At 35.6% G+C, this 17433-nt stretch overlaps 1 protein-coding gene across 2 annotated transcripts in view; it reads left to right on the top strand.

Moving 5' to 3' along the window:
• The window catches only part of PLCL2 (phospholipase C like 2), a 94006-nt gene that overhangs the window by 58195 nt on the left and 18378 nt on the right, over window positions 1-17433 (top strand). For both annotated transcript variants that reach the window (XM_042816747.1, XM_042816749.1), the window contains one exon: window positions 14031-14106. In XM_042816747.1, coding sequence (XP_042672681.1) covers window positions 14031-14106 — 76 coding nt within the window. The remainder of the gene's footprint in view (window positions 1-14030; window positions 14107-17433) is intronic.

Genomic DNA, 17433 nt, shown 5'->3' with positions numbered 1-17433 from the left:
AACAAGATCAAGTCACCATGTTGAAAACACTCTTTGCTATTTAAAAGAAAAAAAAAAAAAAAGAGAGAAAGAAAATAAACTGGTAGTTCAGTTCCATACATATATATATATATATATTTTAAACCATTTTCTAGATAAAAAGCACGTTTAGAATAATACTGTACCACTGTCCTAAAGTACTAAGTATGAATTGGTAATTAACAATTTATGTAGAGCTTGTATAGCTTAATGATAGTGTAAATACAATAGAATTTGATCTTAGTGGTAGCACAGTTACAAAAAGATGGTATCTTAGTGGTAGCCTTACAAGATACCATCATAATTAGGATGGAAACAGGCGTGATTGTTGGATTTACACATATAATGTACTTAATGAAGTTCTATTTTGTTGGTGGAAATGTCTCAGGCCTGCCATTTGTTCTGATGCTGCTCCTTGTTTGTTATTAAACTATTCCGAATATTTAAGTATTTTAATTAAAATTCTTCTTTTTAAATACTTTTTTAGAGGTGACTCATACATTCAGACAGCTTCACAATACAGTTTTTTTTTTCCTTTTCTCTAACGTAGCTTTAACCCCCTTCCCCTGTAGTCCTCAAGTGATTTGAATATTTGTATACTTAGAAATCTATACTTCATTTTCATTGATCAAAACAGTAGAATATTTATGTAATGGCATATTCAAAGCATTCTACCATCTCTGTGTCTGCGTCTGTAAAGAATGATGGAGACTCCATTTCATACAAAGACAAACATTAAGACATGACTTCAAACTTTTAGCTTTAAATAATATTGAAGATTAATAATCAAAACAATGATGATTTTAGTCAAACTTACAAATAAAAATAATGAGATGCATTTCAATTCATGAAACTTGGCCTGTCCAGCTGGACAAAAAGTTTTAAGCAATTAAAATCAGTGGGATCTACTGGATAATCCTATGTCAGAAATGGGAGCTGAGCTGATAGCTCTTTTTTTTTTTTTTTTTTGGAGATCTCACCTAGATATCAACTGGAGAAAATGTGAGGATGCGTATCATTGAACATGAGAAGATGTCAAGCTTCCTAGCTCACATTTCAAAATTTGCTATGGTGACAGATGTTTAGAGTCTGATACTATATTAATGAGTTTTTTTCTGTATTTTTGGTTTGAATTTAGTAAGTCCTCAAAATGACACACTTTATATCAATAGTTGCTTTTGGTTTGGGGATTTTCTGGCCATCATTAAAGAGCAGGTGGGTGTAAAATTGGGCTTAGTAATGAGAAGTCTTATCTAGAATTAAGAAAGGGTAGCTGTGCCATCAAAATAATGATTACCTCCTTGTCTTATTTTATGCTGATTTAGGCGTCAGCATAGATCAAAATTATATTTCAGCCATATTCTATGATACATAATGGTGTGTCAGTATGCTCACTATGAAATCGTGATGTTAAAAGGGAACACATTACATATTCATTAATTAAACATAGGTTAACACTGTAAATGCACAAGTTGTCATGACCTTGCATGAATTTTGAATATGGCAGTCTGAATGATATTTTCAAAGTAATTCTACTTCAGAGTGAGAGTATTTGGGACAAATGAAAGAATTTTTATTTGTCAGATATGCTCTCAACTTTATAAAATCATAATCAACATAGAAAGCAATATTCAGCCAAGATTATTAATTATCTAGAAGAATTTATTTGCATCGAAAGCGTTAGAGGGCTCATCTTTTCCCTGTAAAGTGAGACAAGATGTAAGAATTTACAGTGGGACAGTCAGTCTGCATTGAAATAATTACAATTATAAGGAGAGTGCAGTACTGCAAGGACACATCTAATGTGAGAATAACTTCAGGTTCACATGATTACATACAATTTTTAAGGAAACAACTAAACAAATGATATGTTAATTAGCATGTCACTACATAATTATTTTTATGTATGTAAACAAACAGCATGTAATGCTTTTTTTAAATTGCCAGTGTTCACTACTACGTACAGAGGAGCTATGGGTTAAAATAATGTATCTTTGAGCTTGATGAGTGTTTTTCCATCAGCCTTACTAAAACCAAAAGTTTACCCAGGAAAGAAGAAAATCTTCAGCTTATATCCATGTTATGGCAGTTGAGGTGTCTTTCCAGAAGAATGAAAACAGATATAACTGGGAAATTTTAAGAAGCTGAAGTGGCGTATTTTTCTCTAGCTACTCCATGCTCCTGAGTAAATTTTCTCTCATATTTTTTCTCACTGTTTAACGATGTTTTATTTTTCCCTTTCGTTCATGAACTTCAGCTTCCTTTATGTGATACTTCAGCATGCACTCTGTTGGTGTCATCACACCCATCACTGATCAGTGCTGCAGACTGAAGCTTGGAGTTAAGGCAAGTGCCTCTTCCACACCATTGCATGTTTTTTTATGTCTTATGAGATTTAAGATGAAGAGTAAGTAAACTTTAAAAAGTTGTATTATGGCAAGAGAAAAAAAAATTACCTTGTCCTAAGTCTGCAGCATTATTCAGTGATGACTGTAATAGCACTGCAAAGATATGCTAGAGGATCATACAGAGGAAGCCAGATACAGTTCAGATACTGTCTTTGTTTGTCCTTTGTGAAGGATGGAGTGTCCCATTTGATGAAGATGAGGTTTTCTGAAGTTTGCAAGGAAAAACGTACTTACAAGAAGAAAACTAACATAGAAAATGCAGAAAGCTCTTCCTCTGTGAAAGAAAACAAAGTAATACTGCTGTAATAATTAGGATTGATTGTTATTAAGACCTAATTGTGTAGTGCTGCTAGGCCTATTTTTTTCACATTTAAAAAAAAAAGAGAAAAGAAAAGAAAAGAAAATGAAAGAAAACAGAAAAAAAAAACCCGCACATGAAGGTTATATTGTAATTCAAAGTGTATTCAGACTGATAGTACAGGAGGTCTTAATTTGTTTCAAGTAGTATGGATAGCTTTTATAGATGCGCTCTAGGGACAGGATCAAAATCAGGTCTGAGTTTATTGATGCTGAGGATTATGAGATAATGAAAATGAGATGTATTAAAAGACACCAAAGCTTGTAAACCAGAATATACAATCTGATCTGTGAATAGTAATTCTGTAGTAAGCTTGCATCTGGTTTATCTGACTGTTGGCAGCAGATTGCATATACAGTCACGTTGAAGTTAACTTCATGTTATGTAGTTGCAAATGTTTCCAGTGACATGAGCTAATTAATGTAGCCTGTATTTTGATTTCCATTCTATTCACAAGATACTTTGGCATTAATCCTAGAATTGTTATAGACTGAATCAACACTAGCAGGGTTTACTAAAAACTATCTAAAAACAACTTACTATCTAGGTTTTGGTCATCTAATATTTCGTCTGCTGCTCAGTACCGTAAACGTTCTTCATCTTTAAAAATCATGATGGTATCCATGCAAATGAATTTGGTGGGACACTTCTATATCTGACATGCTGGGTTGAAATCTGTAATTCTGACAGAAACAAAAAGCGTATCAATTCTGTGGAATGTAAATTTTCCAAGGAATAATTAGGAGATCTGTTTTGAGTTATACTTTGCTTGTAAAATGTATATTAGTTACCTTGTTGATGATGTAGGTTCTAGGTCATGGTTACCTTCCAAATGCAGTTAAGAAATTTCAGTCATTCTTCTGTGGTTATGAAATTGTATCTTGAGAGAATGTGTAAATTAAGACTTTTCCACTTCCTCTCAGCTTGTTGATGTGCCATAGTTAGTTAGCTCACAAGCCTTTGTTCCTTTGGGATTGAAAGTGTCTGTGCTAATGAGAGGTACAAGGTCCAGCGCTGCTACTTACTGATTGTTCTTGTAAGATGGAATGAGTGTACAGATTGCTTTATCTCTCATATAACTTTAGACTGAAATTTTATATTTTGGATTGTTGCAAGGAAAGCTGAGTTCTTACCAATCTAATCTAACTTTGGATCACATGTGATAGCATCTGACCTCTGTCTGCTTTGTGCACCTAAAGAAAATCTAGATTTTTCAATCTGGTGCCTTTTCTGAGGAATATGTGACTGGCATGGACTACGAAAGCTGTGCTTAGTTTTCCCCAGTTGATTCAGAACGTCATTCTTGACTGCATTTCTTCTGAAGTCCATGTTACAAGGCATCCTCCAAAATGTTGAAGTCATGTGAATGTAAGGAGGATAAATAGATATTAAGCCATATTGTGTTAATTACAAAAATATAAGAGCTCACTGTGAAGAAATTCAGGAGCAGCCCTCGCTGATTTAAAAATAACAATGAATTGTTTCTTGAAAATAATGGAAACGAAGTCCATCAGAGCGTGTACAGCTGCTAGCTGATCAAAGAATATAACCTGCAGGAAAGAAACAAAGCCATAAGACTAAATTTTTTTTGCATGCATATGCCTTTGGAGATTGAAGGTTCATATGAAACATTTCTTTATGTGGAAATCAGTGGAGAATGCACCTCTAGCTGAATTGCTAGTAGAAGAAATTACAAAAGAAAGACAATGTGACTGAAAAAAAAAACTACTATAATGATATTCATTCAAGCATTCTCAAGGATTGATATATCCAAACTGCTAAATTGCTGTGTGTATCCTCACACCTAAAACTGACTATCTCAGTTGGTAGTGTGGTGCCAGTATTTCAAAAGGTTTCCAGAGGAAATCAAGGATTTTCAGCTCAGACAGCCTGTCATCTGTACTGTGAAAATGGGAGAGTTCTTTGAAGTCAAGAAGCTTTTAAACAAGGGAGACTAATCTATTTTGTAAAAAGCATTTGTCAAAGTCCCTTTCCAAATGCTTAGGTTGAAATGAAGTTATCACTAAATTTTTTAGCCTTTTGAATAGTTTGTTATGCCCTGAAAACTGGAGTAAATGATGAGTTTAACTAGAATCATAGAATCACAAGGTTGGAAAAGACCTTGATGCAAGATCATCTAGTCCAACCATCGTCCCACTACCGTTGCTACCACTAGCTCCTAAACCGTATCTTGCAGCTCCTCATCCAGATGCCTCTTGAACACTGCCAGGGACGGCAACTCCACTACCTCCCTGGGCAACCATTCCAGTGCCTGAACACTCTCTGAGAGAAAAAGAGAAAAATTCTCCTTGTGTCTAACCAAAACTTCCTCTGGTACAGCTTGCAGCCATTTCCTCGGGTCCTGTTTTTTGCCTGGGAGAAGAGACCAGCCCTCCTCAACACAGCCTCCGTTCAGGAAGCTGTAGAGTGCAGTCAGGTCTCCTCTGAGCCTCCTCTTCTCCAGACTAAACAATCCCAGCTCCCTCAGCTGCTCCTCATAAGGCTTGTGTTCCAGCCCCCTTACCAGTTTCATTGCCCTTCTCTGGACGCGTTCCAGGGCCTCAATGTCTTTCTTACAGTGAGGAGCCCGAACTAGCTGTTCTAAGAGGAAATGAGTTTTTATGAGAGTTATTTGTATTCATTATTGCATTTGGTTGTAATTTTCTAAAAAAAAGTAAGGTAGACTGTAAGTCTTTTGCAAGAATTTTGATCTAGCTAATACAGCTAAATTGTTTTGAAGATGTATGACCTAATGGTTCCCCAAGGACAGTCTCAGGTGATAAACGGATACAGCTCAGTGGTGAAGAGATCTAAGGGCAATACTAATTTCAGCATATTAGTTGCAATTTAATATTGCAGATAGCCTAAGTAATATTTTTGTCCTGTTTAATTATAACTGCTTTTTTTTTTTTTTTTTTTTCTAATGAGTTTAAATAGTTGCTGAGTGCAGTTGTTAATCTGTCAAAAAAACTGTTGAGAAACAAAGTACTGATGGAACATACAGTCAATAGCATGGGCAGTTCCTGCAAAAGCAGCTATGTTATTTGTTATCAGTTCTTGTTTTCCTGTTGTATAACAGGACAGTCATTCTAAACTGCAAGCTGCAATTACACATCCAAAAGTGGAGCTGCAGATGATAACCTCAAATTATATTGGCTTTTTCAGTCCAAAAGGGCAAAAACAAAGGTCTAATTTTGGATATTCAAGCTTCACTGCCAAATGTTGTAGAGTATCAGCTGTTCCACATTGAAAAACTCTGATAATGATAACTTGATGCTTTTGGAAAGTCAAGATTTCTTTTTTTAAAAAAATTAAGAGAATGAATGATGAAAATTTTGATGTCCTCTCAGTAATTCCATTATAGCTTATGTCTGACTATTTATAAGAACATAGAATAATAGGACTACATGAGAAAAAAAGTTCATCTGGCTTACTTTCTTGTTTCTAACATATTCCAATGGCATGTTAGTGGAAAAGCACAAAAATAGGTCACATGAACAGTAACTTGTCTTAAATGTACTCCATATTTCCAATAGTAGTTCTTGTTTTCTTTCCCAATGAATTTTTAATCTTCTGTTTGTCTTTCTGACCACTCCTGTGTAAGAAATGTGGTTATTTGATCTTTCACTGATACTCTGAGTTTCAAAAATAATGTTGCATATTAATATTTTTCCCAAGGATAGCAGTGTTCTGCTTCTTTTTACAGATGCAGGCTATTTTCCTTTCTATACATGTATGTATACATATATTTACATGCCTCCTTATTGTCCACTTTTTACATGGTGTTCTCATTCTGTTTGTTTAAAGATAATGAAAAGCATTTTGTTCTGATAGCCAGAGCAACAGGAAAACAAGGCAAAATGGTTGCTGAGCGTGCATTGCATGCACAGTTTAAAAGAGAGCTGCAGGTTATCTTATTTACTCTGTCTTCAGTCTGGTCTTTTCAAGTACTTCAGTTATGAGGAATGAAGAGAGAACGTATAGGCTTTTAGATACAGAATTTGTGGACTCTTGGTTCCTTTGGTAAATGTGAGACGTCTTCTGTATGCACTGAAGTCGCAGTTAGCAGTTTTGTTTTCTCATCTTGTATTTTGGACAGTACACAGATAGTAGAAAGATCAATTATTCTTCATTATATGGCATCTCTGGACTGTCTGGGCTGAACCACACCTGATTTTTACTTATAATGAAGTTACTATTGATTTTTTTGTTTGTTTCTGTAAGTGTACTGCTAGAAAGCTCAATTGTAAAAATTTCTTTTGATTGAAGATGTGAACTTTAAAATCCGTACGTAGAATCATTAATGATGGAAGCCATCTCTGGAAATCATCTTGTCCAATCCTGTGATGAGATCAGGGCCAGCTAGAGCACATTGCCTAAGACTGTTCAGTTGGGTGTTGAGTATCACACAGGATGAACACTCGACAGACTCTCTGGGCAAACTGTGCCATTGTATGACCACACAAGATTCCCCTGAGCCTTCTCTGCTTGAGCCTGAACAGTCTCAGCTCTCTCAGCCTCCCAATATAAGAATGATGCCTCAGTCCTTTTAAGGAACTGTCTTTGTGGTCTTGTGCTGGGCTTACTCCAGTAAGTCCCTATCATTCTTCTACCTCAGAGCCCCAGACTGCCCTGGGTGTTCCACGTGTGGCCTCAGCAATGCTTAGTAAGGGGGAAAGATTATTCCCTTTTGTCTTTTGGGGATGTACTTCCTTTGTTGTTTTCTCTTTGTTATCCATCAGGGCCCTCTAGTCCTGGTCTCAGAAGCTGCCTTCCAGTCAGTCAGCCTCCAGCCTGTACTGGTGCGCATGGAGTTCATTTCCCTTCACTGAACTTCACAAGGTTTCTGTCAACCCATCTCTCCAGCCTGTCAAAGTCTTTCTGAGTAGCAGTACAGCCATGTGCTGTACCCACCTTCTTCCAAGCCTTGTATCTTCTGCCAAGCTTGCTGAAGGTGCCCTGTGACCCATCATGCAGGTGATAAATGGGGGTGTTAAACACTGTTAGCTCAAGTATCAGACTCTAGGGTGTGCCACTGGTGACTGAATCAGGCTTGAGGACCCCTTTCTTTTGAAAACTTAGTAGCATTGATCTAGCTGTCAGTTAACTGTCAAGATTAAATCACTGGTTATTGAATTTTGAACTGAGCTCAGTAATGTGAAGAGCACTTTCCAGCTTAATGGAAGTGCACTGCTGTTGATGTTCGTGTTAGATAAAAGCATGTTTCAGAATGCTTTCAGTCCCCTCACCATTAGAATAATTCACTTGGGTTCGAGGTTTAAAATGAGTTCAGAATCTGATTTTCCAGTACATTTCCTTCCTAGTGCTATAGCTGCATTCTTTTCCAGTTGAAAATAAAGTCAGCTTATATATAATTCTAAACAACTTTTTATGCAACTGCACAGCAAGCTGACTGGCAGGTGACACTGGAAGGACTGAGAACAATTCTTTTGCTTATTCCAGTGTTACAACAAAACACCATTTTGATGCAGCAGATTGAATACTGGACTGCTTAGGTAGAATTTATATGGATATTTAGTTGGAGCTGACAATATTTTGTTTGTGTTCCCAGTGCATATGGTGGCACCAGTTTGGCCACTGGATATTAAGCAGTTTCCAGAAATGTCACAGAAGGGTATCTAATACACTGAGATTCAAGAGAAAAGAAGAATGTGAATAGCGTTTTGTGGAGATAACTTTTTAAATAAAGACTTGGTTTATGCCTATTTTAAGTGTGTTTTTTACTGTTGGAACATAGATCTGCCAGTATTTTTAACACATGCTCTTCTTTTGTAGTGTGCTTTAATTGCTACAAAATAAAATTCGTCCTTGATGTTGCAACTCAGTGAAGGTATTTTCTCTCACTGAGTTTCATCATCCTGGCACAGCTTACCATTAGCTGGATTCTTGTAAAATTTTTTATGATTTATCTCTTGGTATGTGCAACATCTGATGCGGACTGAGATGTGAATGATCCAAATCCTTTATTACAAGTTCTCACATCATTATATACCTTCACAAATTTTCTTTTTCTAGCTTTCCCATCCACCCCTACCTTTACATGTCAACAGAGCATTCTAGAAAACACTCTTCAACCGTTCACACAGGCGCTTATCCAGTCAGAGCTGTGAGACGTTCTTTCTTCTTCTAGAGGTGTCCTTGGTTCTCATGCTGTTTATCTTGCTCCACAGCTTCTGCTCTGAACAGTTTTTCTTGTATTCCCACAGGTATGCTACTTATCAGTTCCAGAGAAATAACAAATACTGTAGTATTAATAAATTATTATTACTGTAATAATAAATACTATAGTGGGCTTTTTTTTTTTTTCCCTGTCTCTCAAAGAATTCTGTCTCAAGGTCTGTATTCTTGTTAGAATGTAGTGTGTAAAATATTTAAGTTTAAATTCAATCTATGTCTTTCCCCTAAGTTGGAGGCATGAGTAGAATGTTCTGTCTTCAACCAAAAAAGATATCTTAATCAGCTTGGTAATAATAAATCTCGACTTCTTATTCGAATTCAGAATCATTTCAAGTAGTGTTAATAGAATGTGCATGTACATCCATGTGAGCATTTATATACATATATATACTTCTACATATGTAAGTATATACTTATACCTGTATGTACTTACATATATTACATATTACATACATTATATAATGTATTGTCTTACATGTGATACGTACTATATACATATATACAGACATACACAGTATTAGTTCATAGATCTTACCTCTTCAGTAAAACAAAACGGACAAAACAAAACTCTGAAACACTAAAAATAATCTTAAAGGATAGTCTAGACTTCTATATTCCTTTTTTTATTATTTTCCTATAACTGTCCTAATGATATATTCTGTTTTGCCGAGAAAAGAATAGATACTTTAAGTATATGATTTTTTCATTTGTTCTGCAAAGACAGAGTCACAAAAGGGGTGAATGTTACCAATAGTAGTGGTGAAGTTCTATTAGAAGGAAACAAGAATGTTTTTTTATTTCTATCCATTATAGCCATTTCTTTTCTAATACCTTTGATAGATGAAATAACTCAAATATTCTTATCATCTTTGTTGACATTTATTCTTTTGGTTGAATTATTACCAGTTTTTCTGATAAGCAGATGAAATGATTGCATGATTTAGCAAATAGAGTTGAAGGAATAGATCAAACTGTCAGCCTGTCAAATTCAAACACTTCAAGGCTTATAAGGTGTACCTTGAATTTCTCATTTTCCATTGTCCAGCAAAATAAGAACGTAGTCCAGCCATTCCTGACACTTACATTGTAAGTACCAGAACTCTGGTCATAAGATGGATGAGAGGCAGGAATTGCAGGGAGAGCTGAAACAATTCCAGTAAATGTTGTATGTTTTGTCTTTAAAAAATATTCACCAGATATCTGGAATCTGCTCTTCCAGAGGAAAGCAACAGTAGAAATGGGAATTAATATTGTAAAAGACTGGGAAGTATTAATCTTTGTATAATATTTGTTATTCTCTTAGAATAGGCATGCATAATTTATAGTACATTTTTAATGAGGAGCACTTCTAACTGGTTGTTCCCTATTAAGCTTGTTTGCATTTCTCTTTCCAGTTTTGTCACTTAAAATACAAGTTAGCAGTGGTTAGGAAATTCCTGCTTTTTGATTGCCTTGTTCATTATATGCTTATGTAATGTACACTAGAATATAGTTTGTTTTTCTCTGCTTCCACAACTAATTCACCTTCAGAATTTCATTTCTCATTCTGCTTACAGACATTCTGTTTCTCACACTGAAGCTTCTGCTTACTCTTCATTTTCTGCTTTGCTTTTGTACCAAGCACAAAACAAGTATGATGTGGACCAAGCTGATTTTCTGTTTAAATAGTACTATTTATACTTAGTTGTTCTGCATGCTGTGCCTACCAAAAAGTCTTCATTCTCTGTTAATATCTGCTTGATTGTTTCTGTGATACAATTTGGCTAAAATTCTGGAAAGAATTTATATTTTGGAACAGTTTGTAAGGGTTGTAACAGCTGAGTAAATACTGGGGGATGTGATGAGAAGCAATGTAATAATAAAATTGTAATGAACTATTATTATTACTTCGTTAATCAAACATAACTAGAAGGTGATGTGTGGACATGTACACACCTTACTGCTTGGTTCTGTTTTTAGTGAAAGAATTTTTTTTGTTTACAAAAACAGCATGTAATTTCCTTTGACATCAACAAAATTGGGGTGTAGCACTGATATTGATTAAATGGTGGTGGGAATCAACTCTTGAATTTTTGTTAGTTGAGCCAATTTTGCTTACTGACGCTGTTAATCTTAAATACAGCTTTGTGTGTGTTTTAAAGGAAACTGAAGGTAAAGAAAGAAACTTGTTCTGGTATTGTTAGTACCAAAATTTGTATTAGAATTATTTGTCGCTTTTTTTTTCTTCCCAAAATTTGCAAGGGAAGCATTACATTTGATCTAAGGATATTTTTCATACCAAAACTGTGAAATTTTAAACCTCTAAATTATTATATCTTCTTCAGTGTTAACCTTATCACAATGGAGGAACACTGATACTGTGATCTGTTTCTTTTCCTTCCATCTGCAATACTAGTGTGACTTTCTTACTCTTTCAAGTACAGGAGCTAAACAAAGGAACACCAAGATGTGAGCATAATTAGTCATCTTTCTATTCTCTTTTTTTCTAAATATTAGTGCAGTGTCCCAGAACAGAAGAGTGAGTTTTCGAATCTACCGCTGTTACCACATTTTCTAAATTATCTGCATGTAGAATGTATTATATGGAGGAACTGAGGGCGTGGAAATTACTGTATGTGTGCGGTCAGAAACACAGATTAGATAACACAGTGCAGTCACAATAGCTTGCACAGTCCCTCCAGAACAAATACCTTGAGTGGGCAGCATAACTGCTCTGTTAGGAATTCCAATCAAAAATGTTCTCAGGTTAAGAGAAGAATCCCACATTATTGTGTGTTAGGATCCTGACCAAACAAGAGTTACACATGTTCAGCATTTTATTTTTCAAAGTGATTTTCAAAGCAGGAAAAGCTCAGAGCAGAGTGCTTTACAGGATCCTTTCAGCTAGATAGTAAACTAACATTATTGCTTATTGGATGTATATTTGCAGTTGATGTCAATCATGCTTTGGACCTTTTTGTTTAAGTGCATTACAGAAAGAAATATGTTCCTTGACATACATGTTGAAGCAAGTAAAATCTTTGCCTTTCAAGGAAATTTATGGTAGGTTCATTTCGGTTTCTCTATACTGCTTTGAAGAACCAATGATGATGAAACACTCCTTGACAATCCAGGAATGGTTAATTTGCAGTGCTCCCTATGGAAGTCTTTCTGGGTAAAATATGCTATTGTTTAAAATGAGCTTCTCTGTACAATTGTTGTCTTTATCACAACTAATTAGTAATTAGCATAATTCTATGCATAGGCAATTTTTGCCTGAGTGAGCATTGATATTTATATTCAAAGAACAATCCAGTCAAAAATGGGTAAGCTAAAATATTTCCCTTGCAGCTTAGCAACCTGATCCAGTTACTATTTTTTCCTCACTTATTGTTATAGTTTGCAGTTCTTTTTTTTCTAATTGACATAAGTCAGGGTAAAGATTCTTTGAAATTATAAACAGATTAATCAGGGTGTGAAGGTTAAATGTAAACATTATCCAGTGCAGTGACCTCCACAGCTGTAGTTGTAGAAATTAACCTAGAATTACCTTTAGATACTTTGTCATTTACTTAAACCAGATTTTTGTCTAGCTGAAAATAATAGAAGCCTGTAACGCAGTTTACGTCCCCACAGGTGGTGTTCCTTCTTGCTTGCACGCTTTCTGTGATCCAAAATTGGGCTCATTTACCCATTTCTCCAAATTCGCTCATGTCTCACTTATATAATCACAAGTTTGGAAAAGTTTTGGACCTACAAGATCATCTAGTCCAACCGTGCTCTCACTACCATTGCTACCACAAGCCACTGAACCATGTCTCGCAGCCCCTCGTCCAGATGCCTCTTGAACCTAGGGACGATGACTCCACCACCTCCCTGGGCAGACCATTCCAGTGCCTGACCTCCCCCTGAGACAAAAAGTTCTTCCCTATGTCTAAGCTAAATCTTCCCTGGCACAACTTGTGGCTGTTTCCTCAGATCCTGTTTGTTGCCTGGGAGAAGAGGCCAAACCCCTCCTCATAACAACCTCCCTTCAGGAAGTTATAGAGTGCACTTAGAGCAGCGTTCAGGAAATCAGCCTCAATGTCAGCGTCACTCAGCTGGGGAAAGCTTCCTCTACTAGGTGGGAGAAAGGACTGCTGTAGTCCTGCCTCTTAAAGCATTGTATTGGTGAGCAGGAATTTTGGATGTGTTTGATTTTCTTTTTTTTTTTTTTTTTTTTTTCTGTAACCTGAAATGCTCCTGTTTGTAATAGCAATTGTAGTTCTTGAAGAAAAGAAAGTTCCACCTCAAGACTCAGATAAGCAGTATATCTAGCTTAACCAGTGTTTTTGTGAAGGGAAATCTGCTCATAGAAATAATGCTGCTTGATTAGATCCCAGAGACATTAATGGTTAAGGGGTAAAGCAACCTCCATCCTTCTGAATACATATCCTGGGCTGAAGAATCTGCACAGATCCATTTTAATCAGTGTGCTTTTGGCTGAGTTTCCATGAAAGGTTTTTGCTTGAGAAAGATCAAGTAAGGAAATCATTTATTGTCCTTATCCTCTAGTACGAGCCTCGAGTGATTTGTTTTCCTCCTTAGCACTAGCTCATGCACATGCGCAAGTTTAGCCACAGAAAGGGAAAATACGGAGGTGCAAATCTGGAAAAGCAGTGGCATGATAAATATGGAAGCAATTACTGGGCAATGAGCTATCACCATCCTGAGCATCTGAGTGATTAACAAAGAGGAAGCCAGGTTGTTTCTCCCAAGCCAACAAAAGCAAACAACCTGGTAAACAGTTAAATAATTTCCATATGTTTTGATAAACAGTGAGTTATGGAATTGACATTTTACTCCAGTGTTCACAGATCCTGACCCAAAACTATCATGTTTTTTGTGTCCTTATGCCACATTTGCGGCACTTTTCTGCTTGGTCATAACAAGGAAGAAGAATGTCTTTGTTATGTTTAAAAGCAATAGATTACTGATTTCAGTTTAAATTTAGAATATTTTTCAAATTTAAAATTGCCAGTAAGAAATGAATTTTACTGATATTTCTGTATGTTTTATTTTCTCTACAGATGATTCAGACCATCCGGACTCTAGTTGAAAATGCAGATAGCTTATATGAGAGGATAGTACAATGTCAGAAAGCAGGTAAGTGCACATTGTCTTTTAAAACCGTTATAAAGAATTATAACGACATTTTTCTTTATTTCCCAAAACTTTTATTTGAGTTTATTTATTCAGCCATAGGCACGCATATATATGTGCATTAGTTTACAGTAGTGTACAGCAACAGTGAAAAGAATATTTCAAATAATAGAAATCAAGCAGCTGTAAAATTACAACTCATGTTTAGCTCTGTTAGATGAATATGCTCTGGGTCTGTGGATTTGTTACTTACCATATTGTCTGTTTAGAATAAAACAATTTTGTTTCAGTTACGTGCACCTTCAGTGGCAGTTTTTTCCTAGTCCACAGATGCACAAAATCTTTTTATGAAAAACTTTGTTGTGATCTATGGGTCCCACCTACACATTCTCTGGAAGTTTTCCTGTTTCTGATATATTTGAAAGAGGTTGTATAATCACTTTGTTCTTAGTCCTTTCACAAATTGTCCCCTTCTCACCTGATAGGTTATAAAAATTTTCCATGTGGACACAAATATGAGTATTTAAGGCTACTACTTTATTTTGAATAGCATCTCTGACCGTGCTGCTTAATCATGCTGGTTTTCTTCTGAGTGCTCTCAAGTATTTTTTAAATAACGTAACACATTTGCTCAGATTAATGGTGCATCTCATTCTGCATCAGAAACAGGAAATCTGCTAGAAAGTCAAAGTATTTGCATCTAGTGCTGTCATGCACAAATCAATTGGGACAAAAGCTTTTTATGCGCAAATACATTTTTTTTTCTACCTGATATTCAGCATTGTGCAGAAGCCATAATCTTACATGGTTTTCTTGCATTCTTTGGTCCCTTTCATTGCTGTCCACAAAATTTCAGTCTCTCGCCTTAAAAACTCTTTTTTTGTTAGCAGATGCCTTTCAACTCAGATGAGATGCAGGAAGGTGTACCTGCTTTCAATTTCAGGATCTCCACTGTATTCTTAGTATACACTCCTTAGGCTCTGTGAACCTTAATCAAACCATAGAATTCTCAAAATACTTGAAAAATTTACCTTGTCCTGTTTACTTTAAGTGGTCAAGTATAATCGTAAATAACATGAGTGACAAAAATATATCTTGTTGGTACTGTGCCATATTTTTTAGCTACAATGCTGTGTCAGACAGCTCAGTTCCTTTGGTGAGATGCAGGGCAAAACCTTGTTGCCTATTATCCTCATGTTTTTAAGAGTTGTTACCCTTTAGAAAAGATTGCTTGCTACTAGGTCGTACAGGTTTCTATAAACTTGCACTTGTCTGATCTTCCTGTATCTTACAACCTTATTTGATTTAAAGTGCAACAACCCTTTGTTTAAGAAGGCTGAGGACTTAAAACCAGTGGTAAGCAGTGAAGAGAGATTTTGATCTCATTTAGATGAGAAACCTACAGCACAACGACATAAGCCTAAGTATGGATTATGTAATAGATGCTGCTATTTAGGGCAGCTGCAGCCCTGCAGGGTCAGGGTATTTGTTAAGATGGATGAGTAGTATTAAATTACATTTAAATATCAATGATTGTCAAATATTTTCTTAAGACTAATTGATCTCAGTAGATACTACACTATTTAATTCTGAGTTAAGGATTATACTTTTTCCAGTGTTGTTTCTTGATAAGGGAAAAGAAAAATCATGTATTTGTCAGTGGTTTTTTGTTTGTTTGTTCTGTGGGTCAAGTAGTGAAAAAAAAATTGAAAAATTAAGAAGCAAAACTGATAAAGTTGGAATAAGCAATAAGGTTATATTAATAGGCTTGTAAGAGAAATTTGTTGAACTTTCTCTATTATACCATTTTCTGGCTTAGCTTTAATGATAAGACTTTGGCCGTCTTTTAAAGTTCAGAACTAATTTTGAAGTAACTGCAATATTATTTCTTAGGTTGGTAGCCTTTAGAGAATAAGCAAAGATGTGATTCTTGCTATGACTTTTTTTCGGAATTCAGATTGTTTGCAGTTAGTATTCTGTAGGAAAATGAAAATATTTGTTAAACTTTTGTTCTTCCCTCGGTTTTTAAAAATTAATCCATATCAAAGAGCTTTTCCACTTTCTTCATACCAGCGTATTAATTTCAGCTCAGTACATTCTATTCTTAATTATTTATTGAAAGCATTTTAGGTACAACAACTAGTGAAAATATATGAAGAAAAAAATAGTTACTTTAAAATGGTTTAATCACCATTTATTTTGTTGCTACTGAGTCAACTGAATATACTACAAGAAAATAAAGGGTAGGTGTTAAAGAGAGTTTAGAGATAATCCATTCTATACCTTTAATCTTTTACAAGAACTAAAATGCTACTATGTCCTTTCTGAAATAAAGAATTTGAATGTCCAGATCGTCTTATCCCATCCCTGTCCTCCTTTATATTCTTCCACTTTTCTTGAATCACCAGTTGCTCCTAATTCAAATGCTGTCTGAATTAATCAGTGGTTAAAAGAGAGAACCAAAGCTTAGGTTGTATTTTGGTGTTCAGAGGCAAAAGCTCAGCAGTGCACTTGGTATTCCACATGTTCATTAAATGATCAGCAGCAAATCATGAGTGAACACAGTTTGCTGGTGGCAAAGAATTGTTGAGTGTATTCAAATCTGAATTGGACTGTGAAACAGTACGGTGGGGTCTTGTGACATTAAGCAGTGAATTGAATTAAACAGTGTGTGAAATGTAACATCAATAAGGTAAATTAACGTGCACATGGAAGAAAATGGCTGTGTCGATACCTGAAAGAAATGCATTTAAGTTTGCTGTTGTAATTCAGGAAAGGGAGTTCTCCAGTGCTGTGTGTTGATCATTCAGATCCCTCTTTTTTCCTGTATGATTTTAAAAGTATAGTTTTCCCTAGTTACCCGTGTAGCCAGAACTCTTGTTTAGGTTCTAACCTTCTGACAGTTTGATACCCCTGTCCTTCTTTCTGAGCTTGACCGTTTTAATTTTACCTTCCTGACATCATTTTCCTGCTGTCATTTTCCTAATGTTTCTCCCAATACACATCCTTCTACTTTTTCCTTTTTATACACTGGCTGAGCTGCTTTTACTTTTCTTGCATTTGCTCATCTGATAGCAAGAATTTCCATTGTCTGATAGCGAGTGAGCCATCATCCTGCTATCTATCATGTTGCCCCACATACTCACTGTAAACATCCACAGGGCTGTTAAAAATCTGAATTGATTTTTAAAATTCTCCTACAAATATAGCTGGATTGACACATGTCCTCCTACTACCTCAACAAAAATAGCTTTCGTTGCTTCCTTGCACTCACTCCTCTTTCTTTGCCCATCTGTTATCGTTTTTCCTTATGGTTAGATTCCAGGTTGT

Source organism: Centrocercus urophasianus, unplaced genomic scaffold (assembly GCF_019232065.1).
Source record: "Centrocercus urophasianus isolate 14NV4802_14NV808 unplaced genomic scaffold, USGS_Curo_1.0 seq_16, whole genome shotgun sequence".
Classification (NCBI taxonomy): Eukaryota; Metazoa; Chordata; class Aves; order Galliformes; family Phasianidae; genus Centrocercus; species Centrocercus urophasianus.
The sequence above is the reverse complement of the archived record's forward strand: the minus strand, read 5'-3'. Positions and strand labels throughout refer to the sequence as shown.